The 18,806-nt window shown below is 40.6% G+C and overlaps 1 protein-coding gene across 1 annotated transcript; it reads right to left on the bottom strand.

Annotated features, from left to right (window-relative positions):
- Nucleotides 1-5,415: 5,415 nt before the first annotated feature.
- On the bottom strand, nucleotides 5,416-15,705 carry c1qtnf6b (C1q and TNF related 6b). The gene is made up of 3 exons (XM_028018897.1): nucleotides 15,457-15,705; nucleotides 10,129-10,321; nucleotides 5,416-6,950 (listed from the first exon to the last, which is right to left on the bottom strand). Exons 2-3 carry the CDS (start codon nucleotides 10,316-10,318, stop codon nucleotides 6,403-6,405), a joined length of 738 nt encoding a protein of 245 aa, XP_027874698.1. The 5' UTR covers nucleotides 10,319-10,321; nucleotides 15,457-15,705; the 3' UTR covers nucleotides 5,416-6,402.
- Nucleotides 15,706-18,806: the final 3,101 nt, after the last annotated feature.

The raw sequence follows: 18,806 nt of genomic DNA, 5'->3' as shown, positions 1-18,806 counted from the left end.
AATACTGAATGCGGGGCATGCATGAAGCAAAAATGCAAATGCTTTATTTTGAATGTTGTGGTGCCTTTTCTAGTCACTATTTTTGAAAAAGAAATAGCTGAAAAGTATAAATACAACAACAGTATTGCTACGTTTGCATCTGATGTCTGTTCTGCTTCACACTTTGCTGCTGCAAAGAAAGAAACTGCCTGTTGTTTCCAGACAAGTCTGACTCTGTACCACCACAGGTACTGACTACGGCCACTAGATAGTACCGCTATGATAGTACTAGATAGTTGTGGTACTATCTAGTAACACCTGTTTGCTACTATCATAGCAGTAGATGGTATCTGTTGTTGTTCCTATTTGGGCTTAAAATAAATCACTAAATTGGAAACTACAGACTTTAATTTTTTTTTTGTAAAAAAAAGTAAAGAGATGACATTCCTTTCATTGCACAATTACATTAGGTCATTTTATTTATGCAGCACATTTTCGGCAACAAGGCCATTCAAAGTGCTTTACGTGAGTTAGAGGAAATACAAACCAAATAACAAAAGAAAAGCAAGAGAAAAAACAAAAAGCACTCCACTGTTTATAAAGTAACAGAAGTTTCTCTGGGTAAACAAATAGAAAAATGTTTTCTCTGGATGCTGGTTTGTTCTAATTCCATTAGATGAAAATCTATTAAAATGTTGTGACAGGTAGAAACTTTTCACTTGGCCCTGTGTTGTGGGGCGGAGGCCCTTTACAGGAAGCTGCTGTGCGGCAGACAGATCAGCATTGAGCAAAGCGTGTTGGACTTGGGTTATCATCTGTTGTCCACTGCAGTTTATGGTTTGCGCCATCTTCAGGTGGGGCTCGGTTTTACCGGCTTTGGTTACTTTCCTGTTAGCGCTCGACACGACTGGGTTTGACGCCTCATGATGGCCGGCGCTGCTGGTGACCATCACTTCCGCTGACTTGTTGTGGATGAAGCTGGCAGTGGAGTGGCCTGTTCTCTTTCTCAGTAAATCATGCTGTTGCTTAGTCTAAATTCCTATTTTTCCTCTTCCTGAAGAACTTTTAGTATCAGGTCTTCATGTCATCTGGTATGCCCTCATACCCCCTTTTTATTTATTTTTACTCAAATTAAATGGAATTAAATTCTTCAGTTTTAGTCTTTTTCCAGCCTGCAGTATGTTTTCTGGAAGATCACGTTGTGTGATGACCCCTTCAAAGCAGCTATTTATGGAAGAAAGAGCTGATGGGAAAATTCAGAGCCAGTTTCATGGCTTGATAGCCTTTGCTGTAAGTGACCTTAAGTATTTTCTTTGAGTGATTCCAAAACAGTTTTGTATTTCAGTCTCTAAACAGGATGTACTTTGGCTAGCCCATCTCTATGCCGACAGTGGAAATGCAGATGTTCATGAGTGTTTACATTTGAAAGACAACAAGGATGTTATGGAGGAAGCAGCAAAAACGCTTCGTCTCACTTTTACACATCTTTGCTTTCTGTACACTCGGTTTTGCGTTTCTTATTTACCATCAACTTACATTTTACATTTACACTGACGAGTTCAGACAGTTTAATTTACTGCAGCCGGTAGTGAGAACTGAAATCTGTTCAGCTGTTAGACTGTTTCCGCTCTTATGTGTGCTGATGTATCGAAAAACACTTTCCTGTTTCTAAACGTGAGGAATGGGATTTTTTTGTTGTTGTTGTTTTTGTTTGGACTTCATGTCCCTCCGAGTCTTTGAATTATGCGTGCGGCTTTTGATGCTTTGAAAGGTGCATGTCTGTTGGGATCGAAGGTGTGGAATTTGTCACTTTCAGACGCATCGTGACGGGGTGCTAATCTCGCGTTGAAGAAATAATCTTTTTAATGATTTTTTAAAACGAGTGCCTCAAGTGGTCAAGTAATTATTAGTTAACTCCCCAAAATGAAAAAGTTCAGACTCGACTTTGACTTGTTCACCTGAAGACTTGAGACCTGACATGGACAACCGAGTCTGAGGTTTAAGACGATGATAAAAACATCTTTGTGCAAGCCTTCACAGGTAATCAGTTGGGAAATATTTGCTGGAAATATTTAACCTTAACCCTGTTCCAACTAAGTTCACTTCAATTTGCTGAACGTTTGATGAGAAAAGAAGTCCCTGACAATCTCAAGACTTCCCTGTAGGATTTCCCCTGGACTCCGCTGGTCGGTTTCAAGTTGCATGTATCCACTCGCAGCAAAAGAGCTGAGCTGATTTTGATCGGGAGGCCTGCGAGGAAAGAGATTTGTGAAACCAAACGCAGGATTGGAACACAACATCAGTTTTCTGCTGAACAAGGTTGTCAGAATGGCGTCTCTGGAGAATAAAACTCTTTGTACAAATAAATGAAAGAGTTGTTTTCAGCTAGAGGAATGTATTTATTTTTTTTTTTTTAAAGTTTGGTGCAGGCCGAATCCTTCGCAGGAGAAACCAAACATCAAGCAAGACGTGAAACATAATTGTGGAATGCTGCCGTTTGGATTGCTTTGCTCCCTCCGGGACGCTGCAGCTCACAGTTGCTGCTTAACTTTTCCACCTAAAAATCAAAAGTGAACGAAAAGCTGAATGTGAACTGTAAGCTAACCTTCCGACAGCATGATTGATTCTTTGCGGATTCACCTAATAGGCCCAGGACGGCTCTCTGTTAGGAAGCCAAAGTTAAAAACTTTGAGTTGAATCCAGTTGAAACACTTTGGGAGAAATCTGAAGGGATGCCCCCAAACATCTGGCAAATGAAGAGGCTGCTGCGTGAAAGAGAAGTCGAATGTTTTACTGCCACGGAGACGAGTGGAGAATTATGTAAAGTACCTACATCAAGATACAAGCTGCATCAAGCCAGATTTGCCTCCTGCCTCCCTTAAGGACGGCAACGTCTGCTGAAAACGCATTTCCTTTTTGCTGTTGTCGTCTGGGATCGCAGAGGAGCAGAAACTGCAAACATCCTGGAGACACTTCATGCTTATCACCTAAACAGGTTGCTTGTTTTTGTTAAAACATCATTTTAAGGTGTTGTAATTTTTACACTCGCATTAAACATCTGCAGACTGCAGGGTTTTTTTTATACAAACACGCTCCACAGTTACATTTTCACAAATGTAACTGACTGAGCTATCTGTCACTAACGTTTCATTTCTTTAGGACGGAGCCCCCTAGAGGACATGGGGAGAATTTTTATTTTGCGCTACCTCGCAAAACTTTTGCGTTCTCTCGCGATAATGTACTGATGAGTTCGTCATTGCAAGTTTTGCGCAATAATGAACCGAAGGGAAGGAAAGGGGAAAAAATCCAGCATCCAAACTACTTGGACTATTTCTGAGTCAAAGTAAAAAAAAAATTTTCCCATGTCCTCTAGGGGGCTCCATACTTTAGAGCCTTATTAGGGTTGTGTTTTTTTTTTTAATGTTGCAATTTTGATGTGTTTGTTGTGTTTTTATGCTATAAGGCAACATACAGCACTTACAAGATGGGAATCAGAATTTGCATCAATATTTGGCTTATGTAATTAGTAATAATTGGCTAAATGAAAATAAAACGTTCTTTAGTTGAATCAGGGCACCAGTTCCAGGATCATGAGTCAAATTTGGTCTCTCTTGAAGGAATGAACTCAGAAACCTTTTGCACTGACACACTTATTTTCAATTAAGTCTGAGAATTTAAGGAAACTGTCCAAATTTACAGCTATATTATTCCACAAAAACCCTCTTTCTTTAACTACTGGGGGGAAAAGGAATACAAGACAAAACCTTTCCTGCTTTAGAATTCCCAAAATTATTCCTGCCTGCTAAATGCCACAATAATGAGCGTGAAATTTTTTTAGAGATTATTTTTATCACTTTTTTTCCCCCCCAGATTCACAGATTAGTATATGATTTGGGCCAAATATTTGGGATTTTCTCCCACAAACGTCTCACAGATTGCAGGAATTTTGGCCCAGATCTCCGGGCTGAACTGGTGTAACTGGTTTATAGACCGCCTTGCTCACACTCAGACATTTTCTGCTCTGCACACAGAGCTGTTTGTGAACAAACATGCACACTCTGTTTTTCAGACATTGGAAGCAATGTATGATCCTCTTCATATCCAGAAGGAAGAAATACTTAGTGATGGTATTTCACGTAAATTCCCAACATAACCCATTGGAAAATATGTCTATAATGATGTGGAAAATGTACTTTGGTCAGCCTTCCCTGTAACTTTCTGCAGTTGGCTGTTTGTAGATCTGGCTGCCGTCAGAAAAAGAAAAGGACGAAGCTGATTTGTTGCCTCAGCCAGTGCACAATGTTGCATTTCATTTTCTCTGCTGATCTCGTTGCTTTTGCACTTTTTCTGCCTTCCATCCTCCTGCAGCTTTCAGTGCCCTCCGATTCTCCTTACAAACAAACATTGTTATCTATTTTCACTCCATGGCAGCGATAGAGCCGCTTCCCTTCCATCCTCGGTCTGATTGCACCACCGTACTGCTTCCGCTTTGACACGGATAATGCTGAATGCCTTCAGACCCTGAGCCGCTTTCAAGCCTCGCTAGTACAGTTTTCCTTCCCTCTCGGCAGCAGATCGGCGTTTTCTGTCCAAAGAAAGCTTTTTTTCAGAACTTGTTTGGCTTCACGAGGAAATTCAAATCTGTCTTTGCGTCATGCTGAGATGAAGTATTTAGTTTTATATGTCTTGGTAACGTGAAGCTGACATTTCGTCTGAATGGAACTCTTGACTTTTTGAGGAGTTTTTGAACATTTACACATTTTGTCGTCACTGAAATTGGCTCAGTATAGCAATAAGCTATTATAATCAGATTGCTGGTAATCCATTATGTAGTCTTCACTTATCATTTGCTCAGTGGACGTTTATCTCAAATTTTGCCATTCTGTGTTTGGATTAGGAAGCATTTCCGACCAAAACAAAGTTGAAACAACCTGAACTGGGTGAGATTTAGAAACTTTCGGTCTTCCTCCAAATCACACAGCTCGTCTGTTGTGCGTGTTGGAACAGCTTCCGTCCTTCTGGGCTGACCAAGCAGGAAAAATGCCAGGTGTTGTTTCTCCCGCAGAGCTTTGCAGATCTCTGAAAGTCTAAAGTATTTACAACATCGCAGCGTGTTTTCCTCCAGCGAAGCGTCCTGCTGGACGGCGTCGCTAATGGGAGAGATGCGGCCAAGCAGATGGAGCCGCAGACTGTTTCCGAGACGTTCAAATGGGATTTTATTTGTTTGTGCCGGAGAAGTGGCTCGTTTATGGGGATTAATCTCGAATGCGACCTCCCCTGGTGGGCCTCGAGCGCTTCGTCGGGAGCCAGAAAAGCATCAAGAATCAAATGGTGAGGTAACTTCCTTCACAGCAGAAGAGTGAAACAAACTCACTTCCTTTGCAAAACGATTTCAATAGAGATCTTGACAGAAGAGGCACCTGCCTTTAGGCGAAATAGATGAAATTATGCAATATTTATTTGTTTGCCTGTGTCAGTGACACAATACAAGATGACCTTACAAAGAGGACAACTGTTAACAAATAGTTTACAGCCTCAACAACATGAGCGATTGCAAATCTGGAAGCCATTACAGACAGAAAATATACAAATATTTACATAAAAACTGCTCTGCAGTTTGTAGTCCGTCCAGCAAGAATACAAGGCGTTTCTTTAGTGAATCCCTGATGTATGCTTGGATTAGAACACACAGCAGATTTGTTGTTCATTCTTCTAATATTCAGTTCACTAACATAATAAAAAAAATTGCAGGTTTACACGTGAAAGAAAAGCAACAGTTAGTGATGATTTGTTTTTTGTGGATTTTACGAATTAAATGTACAATAAACGTTGAAAACGATATTGGTTTGTGATGAAACTTGACCTAATTTGGAATGTTTTCGTATTCAGTTGAAGAGACTGATGGGCCAGGTTTATGTATTTAACTCAGCAATGGAACAAATCAGGTTCACAATATTGTGATACTGTAATTGCTGAAAATATCTTCTTTTTTTAGGGTCAGGGTAAGTCGGTCCACAAGAGATGGCCCTATAGATATTTTATAGTTGGTCTGATTGCATTTAAACACATTTTGCTTCCATAAACCCCCTGAAAAGGATTTCAGAGGAAATTATTAGCACCACAAAGAACAGGAAGCATGACCTCATTTGTACAAAAATGTAATTCAAGTACAAAAAGAATTCTGTTTCCTTTTTCAAATACTACTTTTTTATTGTTCCTCTTTATTTTTATTTATTCGTTTATTTTTGGACAGCCTCTATTTATGAAAGCAGCACATTTCCACTTCCTGGTGAAAGGAATATTCAATAGCACCACTTCAACAGCACCACTCTCTTGTGGTAGAGAACATTGAGAGAATTGAAAGGGGGAAAAAGTAAACAACCAAACACAGATGCTCTGCCAACCCCGATTTCACTCCCAGTCTTACTGGACGCCCGGCGCCACCAGGTATCCGTTGAACGTGATGTAAACATCCACATCGTCGCTGTAGATGGCGTTCTCGCGCTCCCTCTTGTAGAGGCGGACCCACACCTCGTCGTTCAGGGCCAGGTCCAGCATGACGCTCTGGCTCTGCATGATGGACCGCTCGCTGGGCTGCGCGTACAGGATCACCTTCTCCTTGTCGTTATGCATGAGGTGCAGGTAGGTCTCCTTGAAGTTCCAGGTGTGGATGTTGACGTTGAAGAAGTAGATCCCCGGCACGTAGCAGTAGAACTTCCCCTTGAACATGTTGAAGTGCTCGTGGAGGTTGACGAACACCGTGTCGAAGACCAGCGCCTGGTAGTACTCCACGCTGTGCAGGGACTTGCGGCGCCCGACGGAGAAGGAAGAGTGCGGGATCTTGCAGGCATCGCCGGGAGCGCCCGCATGGCCTTTGCTGCCTTTTGGCCCCAGGGGTCCTAGCTGCCCGGCGGGCCCTTCCAGACCCGGCTTCCCGGGGGTGCCTTTGTCTCCTCGGTCACCTTTGTCACCTGCAGACACAGGAACAGGGGGAAGTTTGATGGAGGAATTTGCTGTCTACATAAAAGACAATGTCACAAAGAAAACGTTAGCTGTCGCACATAGCAATGATAGCTATGCATATGCTATGTCCTTGGTTGTTTTGAGTTGTTTTTGAGGCTTGATTATTCTGTGTTCCTTAGTTTCTTTCTTTGAATAGACCAGTCTTGTTTCTGTTCTACTCTAGTTTAGTCCTTCTTGGTGTTTCTAGTTATGTTTATTTTTGTCTCTAGTGATTCCTTGCTTCTCCAGTTTAATTATGTTTCTTTTGTTATTTTGTTAGATTAATTTTCTAATCCTGAGTGTCTCTCTTCCTCTTTCTCACGCTCCCTCCCCTCACACCTGCAACCAGTTAGCCAATCAGCCCAGGTCTTTTGTTCAGCATTCAAACTCCCAGTACTTAAGCTGTTAAATGATAGATTTTACTTTCCACTGTCACAACATGCATGCTCGATGTGAAGGTTTGCTGCAAAGCTAGGGATAGTCGCTACGTACTCATGCAGGAGGAGCGAATGCTCGGTGCAATCTGCTGAAGTTCTTTAGACCTAAAATTTTAATAATAAAATGAGCTTAATGCATTGTTTCATAACTAGGATCAATTGGACTGCATGTGTGTTTGAACTGAAATTACATTTGTTGTGAAATGACGCTGTCTGAATAAACTGGATTAGATATAATTGCAGATTTGCATTTTTGAAGAACTACTCCTGATATGACTGAACAGTCTGCTCTCTTTTGGCTTGAGGGTTACACTATCTAAATCAACAAAAAAACAACTTCATAACAACAAAACTGCTAATACATTTAACCAGAACTGCGTGCATGAGCTGATTGGTGTAGATGGTTTCTCTCCATCACAGTCTTGCTACAGTGTGTGGAGTTCTGACTTAGACGCTCAAAAGTCTTTATGTTTAATGTCGAATAAAAATGTGGACTTTGGGTTTGAAACATTACCATCAAGCTTTACTCAGAGTGAATCTGTCGTAGTTCAGAGGTTATGATTGTTGACTTTTGGATTTTTTATTTTTTTTTTAAACGTAAAATCCAAAAGACAAAAGGTCAGCGCAGATGTGACGTTTTAGTTGCTAAAGGTCCAGCAAGTGAAACCACCAAATGATCATAAACTGTTTAAACTACTCTGCTTAAGTTGGTTGTGAAGTATCTGAAACAACGTTTTATGTAATAAAACCAGGCTTTAAAATGTAGTAAAATATATCTGAAACCAAAGTATGTAATAATTGGCACAAATGTAATAAAATCCTTGAACACATTTTGCTATGCTTTCTGCTCTACATGTAATAACATTATTACACTTTGTGCCAATTCCAGGCATCAGGTATCTTGAAATTGGCCTCTGTCTCTTTAAGGCTCCTGTTATGTTGAGGGTCAAATTGATCCTTTTAAAAAAATTAAAAATCATTAAGAAAAAAAAAGTTCAATGTATTTTTTTCTGTTTGAACTTTCTTCTGCTTGGCTTAAGTAATCAAATCTTTCTTACAACAAAATGAACCAGTCAATGTTTTACTTAGCCAAATGTATTTATTTATTTTTAGGTTTAATTTAGACTGTTTCTCTCATCAGACCTTAATATCTCCTGAATTAATGTTTATATCAGTTATGTGTTAAGTCAACTTCACATAGAGCACAAAATGATGCATGCACCAAGGCCTCTTTACAAATGACATGCTGGTGATACAAATACAGGTGTATGCTTCAATGCTTTTAATAAATCAACGTCCAGGGCTTCTCTGAATCTATATTTTTATTTATGTATATACAGTACAGACCAAAAGTTTGGACACACCTTCTAATTCAATGGGTTTTCTTTATTTTCATGACTATTTATAAGGCAAGAAATCCCACTTATTAACCTGACAGGGCAGGTTGACCTATGAAGTGAAAACCATTTCAGGTGACGACCTCTTGAAGCTCATCAAGAAAATGCAGAGTGTGTGCAAAGCAGTAATCACAGCAAAAGGTTGCTACTTTGAAGAAACTAGAATATAAGGGGTATTTTCAGTTGTTTTACACTTTTTTGTTTAGTGCATATTTCCACATGTTATTCATAGTTTTGATGCCTTCAGTGTGAATCTACAATGTCAATAGTCATGAAAATAAAGGAAACTCATTGAATTAAAAGGTGTGTCCAAACCTTTGGTCTGTACTGTATATATATACACAGTATATATATATATATATATATATATATATATATATATATATATTTTGCATTTCCCTTCGATAGAAATTGTCAAACGTTGTACAGATTACTGCCACTGGACTGCCTGATTGTTTACCAAGAATCATTGAACTGTGGTTGATTTTAAAAGTGGTTCCTGGTCGTTTCTATCAATGGAGCGTCTAATTTCCTCTTCAAACAGCACGTCTCGTATCTCAGTTCCACTTACCCATGAATGCATCGTTACAGTCGGCTGCACAGTTCCAGCATGATTGCTCTCCTGATTAAGCACTACTACACCGAGGCACACAGCCTTCTGCTTTAAGTCGAAGAAGGGATTAAAGCAACGCAGCGCAGAGATACGACAGAGTGCTGGGGGACGTTGTAGACAGAAAGAAAGAGGAGTAAATTTCACACTAAAAAGTTAGAAATTTTGAGATGAATCTCAGAAATGTTCTAGTAAAAACAAGGAAATTTCTCAGTTTGAAAAGTCTAAAATTTGCTAGAAAAAAAGCCCTCAAGACTTTTGAGATTAAACTCAGAAATTGTTGAGAAAAAAACTTGAAAATTCCAGCAAATTTGCAACTTTCCAAACTCTGATATTTCTACATTTTAATGATTAATGTCAAAATATCTGAGTTTTTTCCAGCAATTTTTTGACTTTACAAAGTCAGACGTTTTTTAGATCTTCTTTCTAGTAGATTTCTGAGCTACTTCAGCAGAGATGTACTGCTCTTCCTAATTTCTATACAAAGGCCCTAATATGTCGTCATAGAAATGAAATACTTGCAGAGACACAGGGATTAAAACGTCACAGTAAAGCGCCACATACCTCCTGCATTTCTCCCTGCGTGGATTTTCTGTGCTTTAGGAATCGGAAGAAAATCAAAACCCTGAATTTCTCTCTGATCTTTAAGCGTCTTCCTACAACAAACACAGTTTGGAGAAATACCACAGGAGACTTGCGGTACCTTTGAGAATGGTCATGTTGATGACAGTTCTGACATCAGGCATTTGATAATGAGCGGTGGTGGCCGGTGGATCCAGCTGGTCGCAGCATCGCCTGCAGAGCCGAGACGGCGATCTGGGCGAAGAGGAGACGCAGCACACCAAGGCGAGGAGGAACAGCGGGCTGGAGCTAGAGGTCAACATGGCTGCCATCACCTGAGGAGGCAGGACAGAAAAACAAAAAAACATACTCACTGAGCTAAGCTGAAAAAAATCATGAAGTGTTTTTTTTAACAATCATTTTTTTCCCATTCAACGTCTGAAACGTCAAGTAAAAGCTAAAACCACGATTTTCTTTGTTGGTTTGACTGTGTTAGATTTTTTTTTTTTTTGCATTCCTGTGGATTTCTGGTCAAATGTGCAAATACTTCTTTGACAATAAGAATATCCTCCTCCGAAAGTAATTCTCACACATGACTGCCAAACGTAATGAATCTGGCCATAACTCTTCTCGCTTAATGGAGCCCTGGAACGCGCTGCACATCCGAGACTCGCAGGATGAAGTGCATGCTGCATTTCCTGTGATTTCTCCAGGGATCCAGACTGGCCAACATGAAAAACCGAAGCAAATCCTAAAAATCCCCGTGGCTGATTCTTGGCCATTTGAAGGTGTTGGACCAAAAAAAACAAAAACAAAAAAGAAACACGAGGCAAACTTCGAGACTAAAAGTGAGGAAATACCACAGTAATGCTTTCAGATTGCGTTCAAGTGAATGCAAACAAACAAACAAAAAAAGTATGAATTTGATACTTTGATTTGCTTTCACAAATATTTCCAGGGGAAATGTGTGCGCTTTCTAAGCCCACGGATTTCTGTGCATGATTTCCCTGAATCACTTCAGAGATTTGTTTGATTTGCATGAGAATGTGACAAAGTAGCAGTGTTTCCCAGCGCATTCAAATGCAAATATGGTCCAAAACGCATAACAATAAACGACAGAATTATATTCATCAAAACAAATCCAGCCACCTAATCTCTATACTGACTTTATCTGGTTCAGAAATGCCCAGAGATATGGTAGATCTCTGCCAACAATCATTTGTTGTTTTTCTTCTTCATCTCTCTTTCATTTAATGGAATGAAATGGAGGAGGTGCAGAGTTTCATAGTTAAGGTGGACAGTCAGTTGACAGGTCAGCCGTTGGTCGTTCTCAACATTTTACCCTTTATGGATGAATGAGAGCTGTTGTTAAAGGAGCAGTATTACGTTAAATAAACTTATGGGTTTTTTTTTTTTTTAGCTTTACATCATATTATAACGTTATTCTCTCATCAGAAACATTCCTGAAGTGTTGCTTTGATTCTTTCATGCATGTTTGTGACATCCATTCATCTCCATTGGCAACCACTCAGCTGTGTAAACAGCCTGACTGGACCTAGCCCCGCCTTCGAGAGGCAGCTCCTCCCCTGAACTGCAATTCCCAAGTTTCTGTGTTACAGAGCAGCTCTCCCCTGTGACTTGTAACAGCCGTAATTGTGTAGTGTCTCTTTAAGATACTCTGGTATCGTTAATGATGTCACTAGTGTGGGAGAGACCTGCTGCAGCTCCACATGTGGACTGAGACGGACATATTAGCCTTATTCATGTCTATGATGTTAGCTCCCTAACTTTAGTAACGTTACAGGTTGTTTGGACTCTGCTCATTTTAATGTTTGATGTTAGCAGCTTGGTGAAGAGAGTGTTTATTAAAGGACAAACACTGTGGAATTACCAGTACCAGTGTGGTTGTGAGTTTTTGACCGTCCTGATGAGTCTGCCGCCTCCTCTCCTCCCTTGAATACAACCCAACTGTTACAGACTTCCCCTCTCAGCTCCTTCAGACTAGCCAGCAGCAATTAGCAAACACCTGGTGGAGCTGTTATCTGCTGAGCTCATTATAGGAGCTATTTCACAGGGTAATAGTGGTAAAAACATTGTTAAAGGGTCAATAGAAGAGCAATGGTGCGGTGACGTCTTGGAGGTGGAGTTTCAGAAAGAGCAGGAGTTTCTTAAAGAGTCGAAGGTCTAATCTCAAGGTGTTAAATCTGGAAGTCATATTAGCTCAGTGGAGCTGGGCACTTTACCTGTGGAAAATGTAATGTGCAGAACAAAACTGATTCCGATATGCTGAAAGAAAAAAGATTTATATCGGCCGATACCAATATCAGTGCCGACATATTGTGCACGCCTAGTAATCATGGAAGAAAACCTGAAATAGACTTGAATCTTGGAGGGAGTTTTAACTCCTGCAAGACAAATAAACATCCAAATCATTACGTTTATTTATTAGAATTACCTGATTGCCGCTGATCACCATAATGTGACTCCATACGCTCCTATCTGATTAAATGAACAAAACTAGCGAGTGGAAATTTTGGATATAAAAGCCTGATTGCATGACTGTGTTCATTGTTTTTTCTTTTCTCTTCATTGCATGTTCTTTCTCTGTGTCCAGTGTACTTCATCTCCATCTTTGAATCTCCCCTCCTCCGTCTTTCTTCTACCACTTTCTCCAATTGCCTTCATTGAGAAAATGAAATGTTTGGAGCTCTGCCTCAACATTTCTATCCAACACAACCACTGTAGTTATAAAGAGCATCTGTGTCACTGTTAAATTCAGCCAGCTGTCAGAGGACAAGCTACTGCTAACTCTTAAAATATATTTATGCTGTTGATTTAAAACGTCTCTTCTTAGTTTTGACATATACCAGAGTATTTATTGTCCTGCTGGTCTACACAGATTGCACCAAATATGGAGTTTTGATATTCTTAAGCTATATTTTTCACATAGAGTCCCAGTCGGTTGAGACGGATGGTTAGTGTTTTTTTCCCTCCCGTTTAAAAGAAAGCCCTTCCTTTCAGCTGTCGCCAGATGCTTGCTTAGACGTTTGTTGTGAATTGGCGCCACATGAATCAACTGAATTGAACAACATTCGTCAAGAACAACTGTTACAATAAAAGGGGCAAATTTAATTAGCTTGCATTTACTTTGTTTTCTTTTTTCTCGGTTAAAATCCCCCCCCAAAAAATATGTCCTTTAGCTCCTCTATCAAGTGACGATTTCACTTCAGATGAACCAAAGTTTGACAGACGAAGGAAAGTGGAGCTGCTGGTTATCATTGAAACACATTCTTGTTTGAATATGCGTCATTTTAGCTGGCCTGCATTTTGTCCTAATCTTGACCACATTAATGTCCCTTACAGCTGGAGCAGGACTGAACGCCACCTGGGCATGGAAACACAAGATTTCCATCAAGCGGACGTTCGTGGTCTGCCAGGGTGAATTGTTTGACCTCAGACGTTAGAAACCATGAGCCGTTTGCATTTTCTGGCTGCGAGTCAAAAGACTTATTAACTTGCCGAATGCAATGAGGTTTGACACCGAAGCTACAGCACATAGAACTTGAACTGCGGTGCTGTAACCAGACTTGACATTTTAATAAAATACCTCTCCACATCTCAAGTTCGGCTGCGAGCGGCTCCTTCGTGAAGACGTAACAGGTGTGTGTTTCTTGGAGTGTGTGTTTCGAGACGGTTTTCTGCAGGAAATTTCACCTTGTGTCAAAAGTAAAGATACAGAAATGCAAAGCGTTGCACACAGTGACCAGATCATCCACAACAGACACAAACAATCCCTTGGTAGGTGCTGCATTATGGATATCTATGAGGTTATGGATATTGTACAAGTGCGTCAATAGAAATGACTAGAAATAAAACATTATTTGGGTTGTTTTGAGCTCTTGCTAGCATAAAGATGAGAATGTCTCACTTCAATTCAACTTTTATATAAACCCAACTCCAAAGTCCAGTGATGTTTATGACCCTGAAAGACATATCAAATCATCTTTAAGACTAAAATATCTGGCGCCTTAGAGCACGAGGGGCTGCTGCTGTAGGCAGGAAGCGGAGAGCTCTCTTCACAAAAAAAAAAAAAAAAATCCAGAAAATGGTAACGCATTCTTCCACATATCGGCAACACAGCGCTCTTACTTCTCCCAGAAATCTGAAGTGAGCGTTCTTACAGGCATCCTGGTTCTGGTTCTGCTCTGCATCCCCAGAGCCACAACTAAGCATGGAGAAGCAGCATTCAGCTTCTATGTACCACTCATCTAGAACAAACTTCCAGAAAACTGCAAAACAGCTGAAACACTGAGTTTCAGCTGTTTTGCTGAAACAGCTGTTTGTTTAGAGTTGATTTTGATTCATAATTACTGGAGCATTGATCAATATATTTGATGTATATTTGCTTGATGGCATTTAACAAAATGTAATGTTCATTGCTTGTTTCATAATTACTTGCTGCATTGTGTTGTTATGACGTAAATCACTCTGGACTGCCTAGTCGCTGACATGAGCTCTACAAATAAACTTGACTTGACTCAGTTACTCTGAACTGCACTTTCAGACCATGCAATCATGCTTTTTCTAAACCTTGGCCAAAAAAAAAAATGGAGCACAGAATCAGGGTAATAACTTTGACTCATTTAACTGAGATCTATCTGTTGCGTCATCGTTGGCTTTGACCCCGTGTTAGAGAAGGGTCAAGTTCAGATATGTCCCCACCCTAAAACCGCCTGCTCTGGCAAAGAAGTTTAAATTTACTGCACTCACAGTCACTGCGTTATTTGAACAACCCTCATTCTAAAACCCCTTCCTTTCCCCAAACAATCTGTGTACAACTTGTCCATCTAAGTCCTCGCTAGCGCTTCAACGAAGTGAACACACTCTACTGGAACTGAGTCAACCAGATCCAGCAGTCAGAGGGATTTCATTGTGGAAGCCACGTCTACAACGCCAGAGCATCAATTTGGCATGCAGCGGGAGTCCGGATAAACCCGACAGAAAGAGTTATACAACTCCCTTACACACACACACACACACACACACACACACACACACACACACACACACACACACACACACACACACACACACACACGCACGCCCCCCGCACCCCCTCACACACACACACTCTCACGCACACACACAAACAAAGCCGGGTAGCGCGTCGGGGGCGCGTGACAACGCGCGCGGGCGCCGTTACTGTAACTTTTGAACAAAGAAAACTTCTGCTGAGTTGGCGACTTGTGAGGAACTTCAACAATCCTGCGCGTCTCTGCAGGCACGCAGACGCGCCGCCGGGTGTTTCTTTTCGTTTTCCTCCTTCCCGGCTCCGCTTTTCTTTGACATTTTCCCTCCCTTTCTTCCTCCCGTCTCTTTCTTCCCAGAATTTTCTGCAGACGCTCGCGCGCTCGTCGCAGGTCGCTAGCTGTCACATCGCGCGCGCGCGCGCGGGGGTCGCTTCTCTTACCTGGTGGATTTTCCTCCACAGTCGAGGAGGAGGAGGAGGAGGAAGAGGCAGCGCTGCTGTTGCTGCTGCTGTCAGATTGAGAGGTGGAACGACTTAGAGGAAACCTCTCTACAAACACACACACTCTCTCTCCCTACTGCTCAAGTCTGCACACTCACACACACACACACACAGTCCTCCCTCCATCATGAAACTCTAGAAGGCTTTCAGAAGTTTATCTTCCTGCACACCAGTCGCCCCCCCGCCCCACTGCAGAGGTTTAGGCTGCTGTTCCTCCTTCCAGATGTTCTGTCGAGTCCAGAGAGTGGCACTGACAACCTAAAGAGAAGTGTGTTTAAGTCATTACTCCTCCCTCTCTGCTTTCTGCCTACACACTGCGTGTGTTTTATGCATTGAATTTGGTGTTTACATGGTGCTTTCCAACTATACGGCCCCACTGCGGTCCTTTAATTTCAGCAATCTTAGTTGCACACCAAGCCACCATCCGCTGGTTTCATTCTCGAGCTCCTGCTGTTGTGCTGTTGTGTTACCGTGTTAGGATTATTCCATTAAATACTCTCAAAACGGTTGGGTTAAAAACATTTAGAACTGGGTTGCCATTAGCCTGTTAAAAAGTGATCCATTGTCCTATGGTACAGATGGTACTGAGAAACGTTTGCTTCCTGGACACGTGGGCTATGTTGAAGTTTGGCCATTCGACGGTGTCAGGCTTGGCGGAAATAGGCTTCTTTCTAAACAACCGTCCCTCACTTAACTAACTGCGAAGGAAGAAGTTTCCAGTTGAACCAGGCAGCTGTTGGTGTCAGTTCAATGGTTGGAGGCGTGGCCAACACGGACTGACCGGCTTTGGTCACTTCCTCTGCTGCTAAAAATAGAATTCTACTACAAAGTGACGTCATCTTCCACAGCTTCTACTTCTGTTTGCTGATTGGCTGAATGAAATTCTGCCCAGGGAAATTCAGTTCAATGGTAGAAAAAAAATATATAATGCAACATAACTTCACTCTCTTACCTTTTCTTATTTTATCCTATTGAAAAGATTCAATAGGATCTTTTCAATAGGAAATAAAATGATTCCTATCAGGTCATTTTATTGTTCAAAATGGCGGCGTGTGAAGAACGATGGAGCTCCTTCTCTTCTCTGCCCTGATAAACTAGATTGCAGATTTTGACTAGTGAAAGCAGGGATGTTCCAAAGTGTGTCCTATGGACAATTTGAGGCATCTGAAATGATAGTGTGGCCCCTGTAATCACATTTTAAGAATGACACAAAACTGGTCAACCATCACTAAAGGTTGGTAGACCTATACTTTTTACTTGACAACTTAAACTCTTCTTAAAATATTGCATTTTGGGTAAAACACCAAGTGTTTGTCTACTCTCAGCTGAATGTGATGCTACGAAGGACCACAGGCATCCAGCAACATTTGCTCAAAAGCACAGTAATGTAACCCAATCTTTTTTTTTTCTTCTTCTTTTTTGTATGTGCGCTTTTAATGAACAATGTTGATTAAAAAAATAGTGTTAGGCCCTTTTGTCATTATTTTTTAAATTGCTCAATTAAATGTGATCAATCTAACTGATGTAAGATAGTTTGCTGGAGGCTGGTGTGAGGAAACATTGGTGGTTTCTGATATGGGCGACTTGGGCACCGTCCAGGGCTGCATCTCATCAGGGGGCGGCACAGCTGAGTGGTTGCCAGGTGAGATTCAATGATTTCTCAAATATGCATTAAAGAATCAAGGCAACACTCCAGGTATGTTTTTGATTTAAAAAAAAACCCCAAAACATTATAACATGATGTGAAGCTCAAAAAGTCAGTTTTACGTATTACTGCCCCTTTGAAGAAATACATAAGTTTGTCATTCTCTTTTATATTTTATGTTTCTTTTTTTTGAGTATTTCTTTCATTTAAAAATGTTACATTTATCTGTTGCTTTGTTTTCTCACTCCGGACTGCATTTTGCGATGCTTGATGATGCATCCTCTGTGTTTTCATGCAAGACATTACACAAACCAACATTAAAATCTAAAAATGTTACATTTATGTCCAGACATAGTTCACAGTTTTAGTTAGGCAAATAAAGTCAAGCTATTTTCACACTTTTTCAGCCCACAATTTGACAATAAACAAAAAAAAAACCCGTAGAAATCTGTGAGCAAAAAAAATCCCTCTGATCACCGCCGACATTTCGGAACAGCTTTATCTTTTACGGCTAACGGAGTGTTTCGTTTTATGCCCAGAGCCTATTGATTGTTTGCAGGGCTTCCTGAAGAGACGTGTCGTTTATCGGAGCTAATGAAACATGTTTACAGGCCTTAATCTCCTGCTGCTGTGCTAACACAATCATTCAATTAATACCGCTGCCTTAACTTGAACGAAAAGCTGCAATTACAGAACAACCTCTGCTGACAAAATTGGATTGGATGAAATTGTCCTGATTAATCTTAATAAACTTCTGATAAGTACAAATAAATTGAAACAACAACAAAAAAAGAGTGAAACACGATGATTTAATGCAATTTGAGACGAGGTGAGACGAGCCTCCGTCTCCACAAACCAACCTAAGCGAAGTGGAGTAAAGTCCCATTTTCGTGCCATCAGCCTGAAGCCAGTCAACGCAGTTCTAGTCGACTAAAACGCAGAACAATGGGCTTTGACGGTAAAAAAAACAAAAAAACCCAGATAATTACATGCCGATCGCCCCATGCGTTGCCTCGTTAAGTTTATTTGCTACCAGAAGCTCTTTAACTGAATTCCAGCTCCATGCTTCACAGTGAGTCACGTATGGTTTGTCCACCAAGCTTCAGGGTTTCGTTCTTCACATTCACAATGATTCATTGGGGCTGTTTACCTTGAACCATTTTCTGTCGTCCTCAGTCTGATAAAGAAACGCAAAGTTTTAACAAAGATTTGTTTGTTTTTTTGTCTACTTTCTAGTGTGAAATATCTTGGTTCACTTGAAATAAGATCAAACTAAATTATAGGTAACTTTTCAGAAAGATGCAGGAGTTTATTTTAAGTTTTAAAAAAAAATCCTTAAGTAGTAGCAGATTATTTCACTTACATTTTTCCTTAAGTGAAATAATCTGCTAATGAAACTAGTAATAAGAACTAATAAGAATTTGTTTTACCTCAAACAAACTCCTGCATCTTTCTGAAAGTTTGATCTTATTTCAAGTGAACTAAGATATTTGCAGAGTAGAGCAAAACTACTCTGCAAGACAGTTTTGTTTTTGCAGGGCGTCACTTAAACTCACCTGTTTTCCGCTGTGAAACTTATCGATGTCAATTTTTACTCTTTCATTTTGACCATTTCTGTGTTTTTTCCTGTAAATCCCACAAATTT

The sequence above is a fragment of the Xiphophorus couchianus genome, chromosome 5 (assembly GCF_001444195.1).
Source record: "Xiphophorus couchianus chromosome 5, X_couchianus-1.0, whole genome shotgun sequence".
NCBI classification, from domain to species: Eukaryota; Metazoa; Chordata; class Actinopteri; order Cyprinodontiformes; family Poeciliidae; genus Xiphophorus; species Xiphophorus couchianus.
This window is presented reverse-complemented; position numbering and strand designations above follow the sequence as displayed.

Excerpts from the sequence above, each read along its gene's own strand:
- c1qtnf6b (XM_028018897.1), bottom strand. The coding sequence starts at position 10,318 with ATGGCAGCCATGTTGACCTCTAGCTCCAGCCCGCTGTTCCTCCTCGCC. Across the intron at positions 6,951-10,128 it reads CAACATGACCATTCTCAAAG|GTGACAAAGGTGACCGAGGA; the intron begins GTACCGCAAGTC and ends CTGTGTCTGCAG.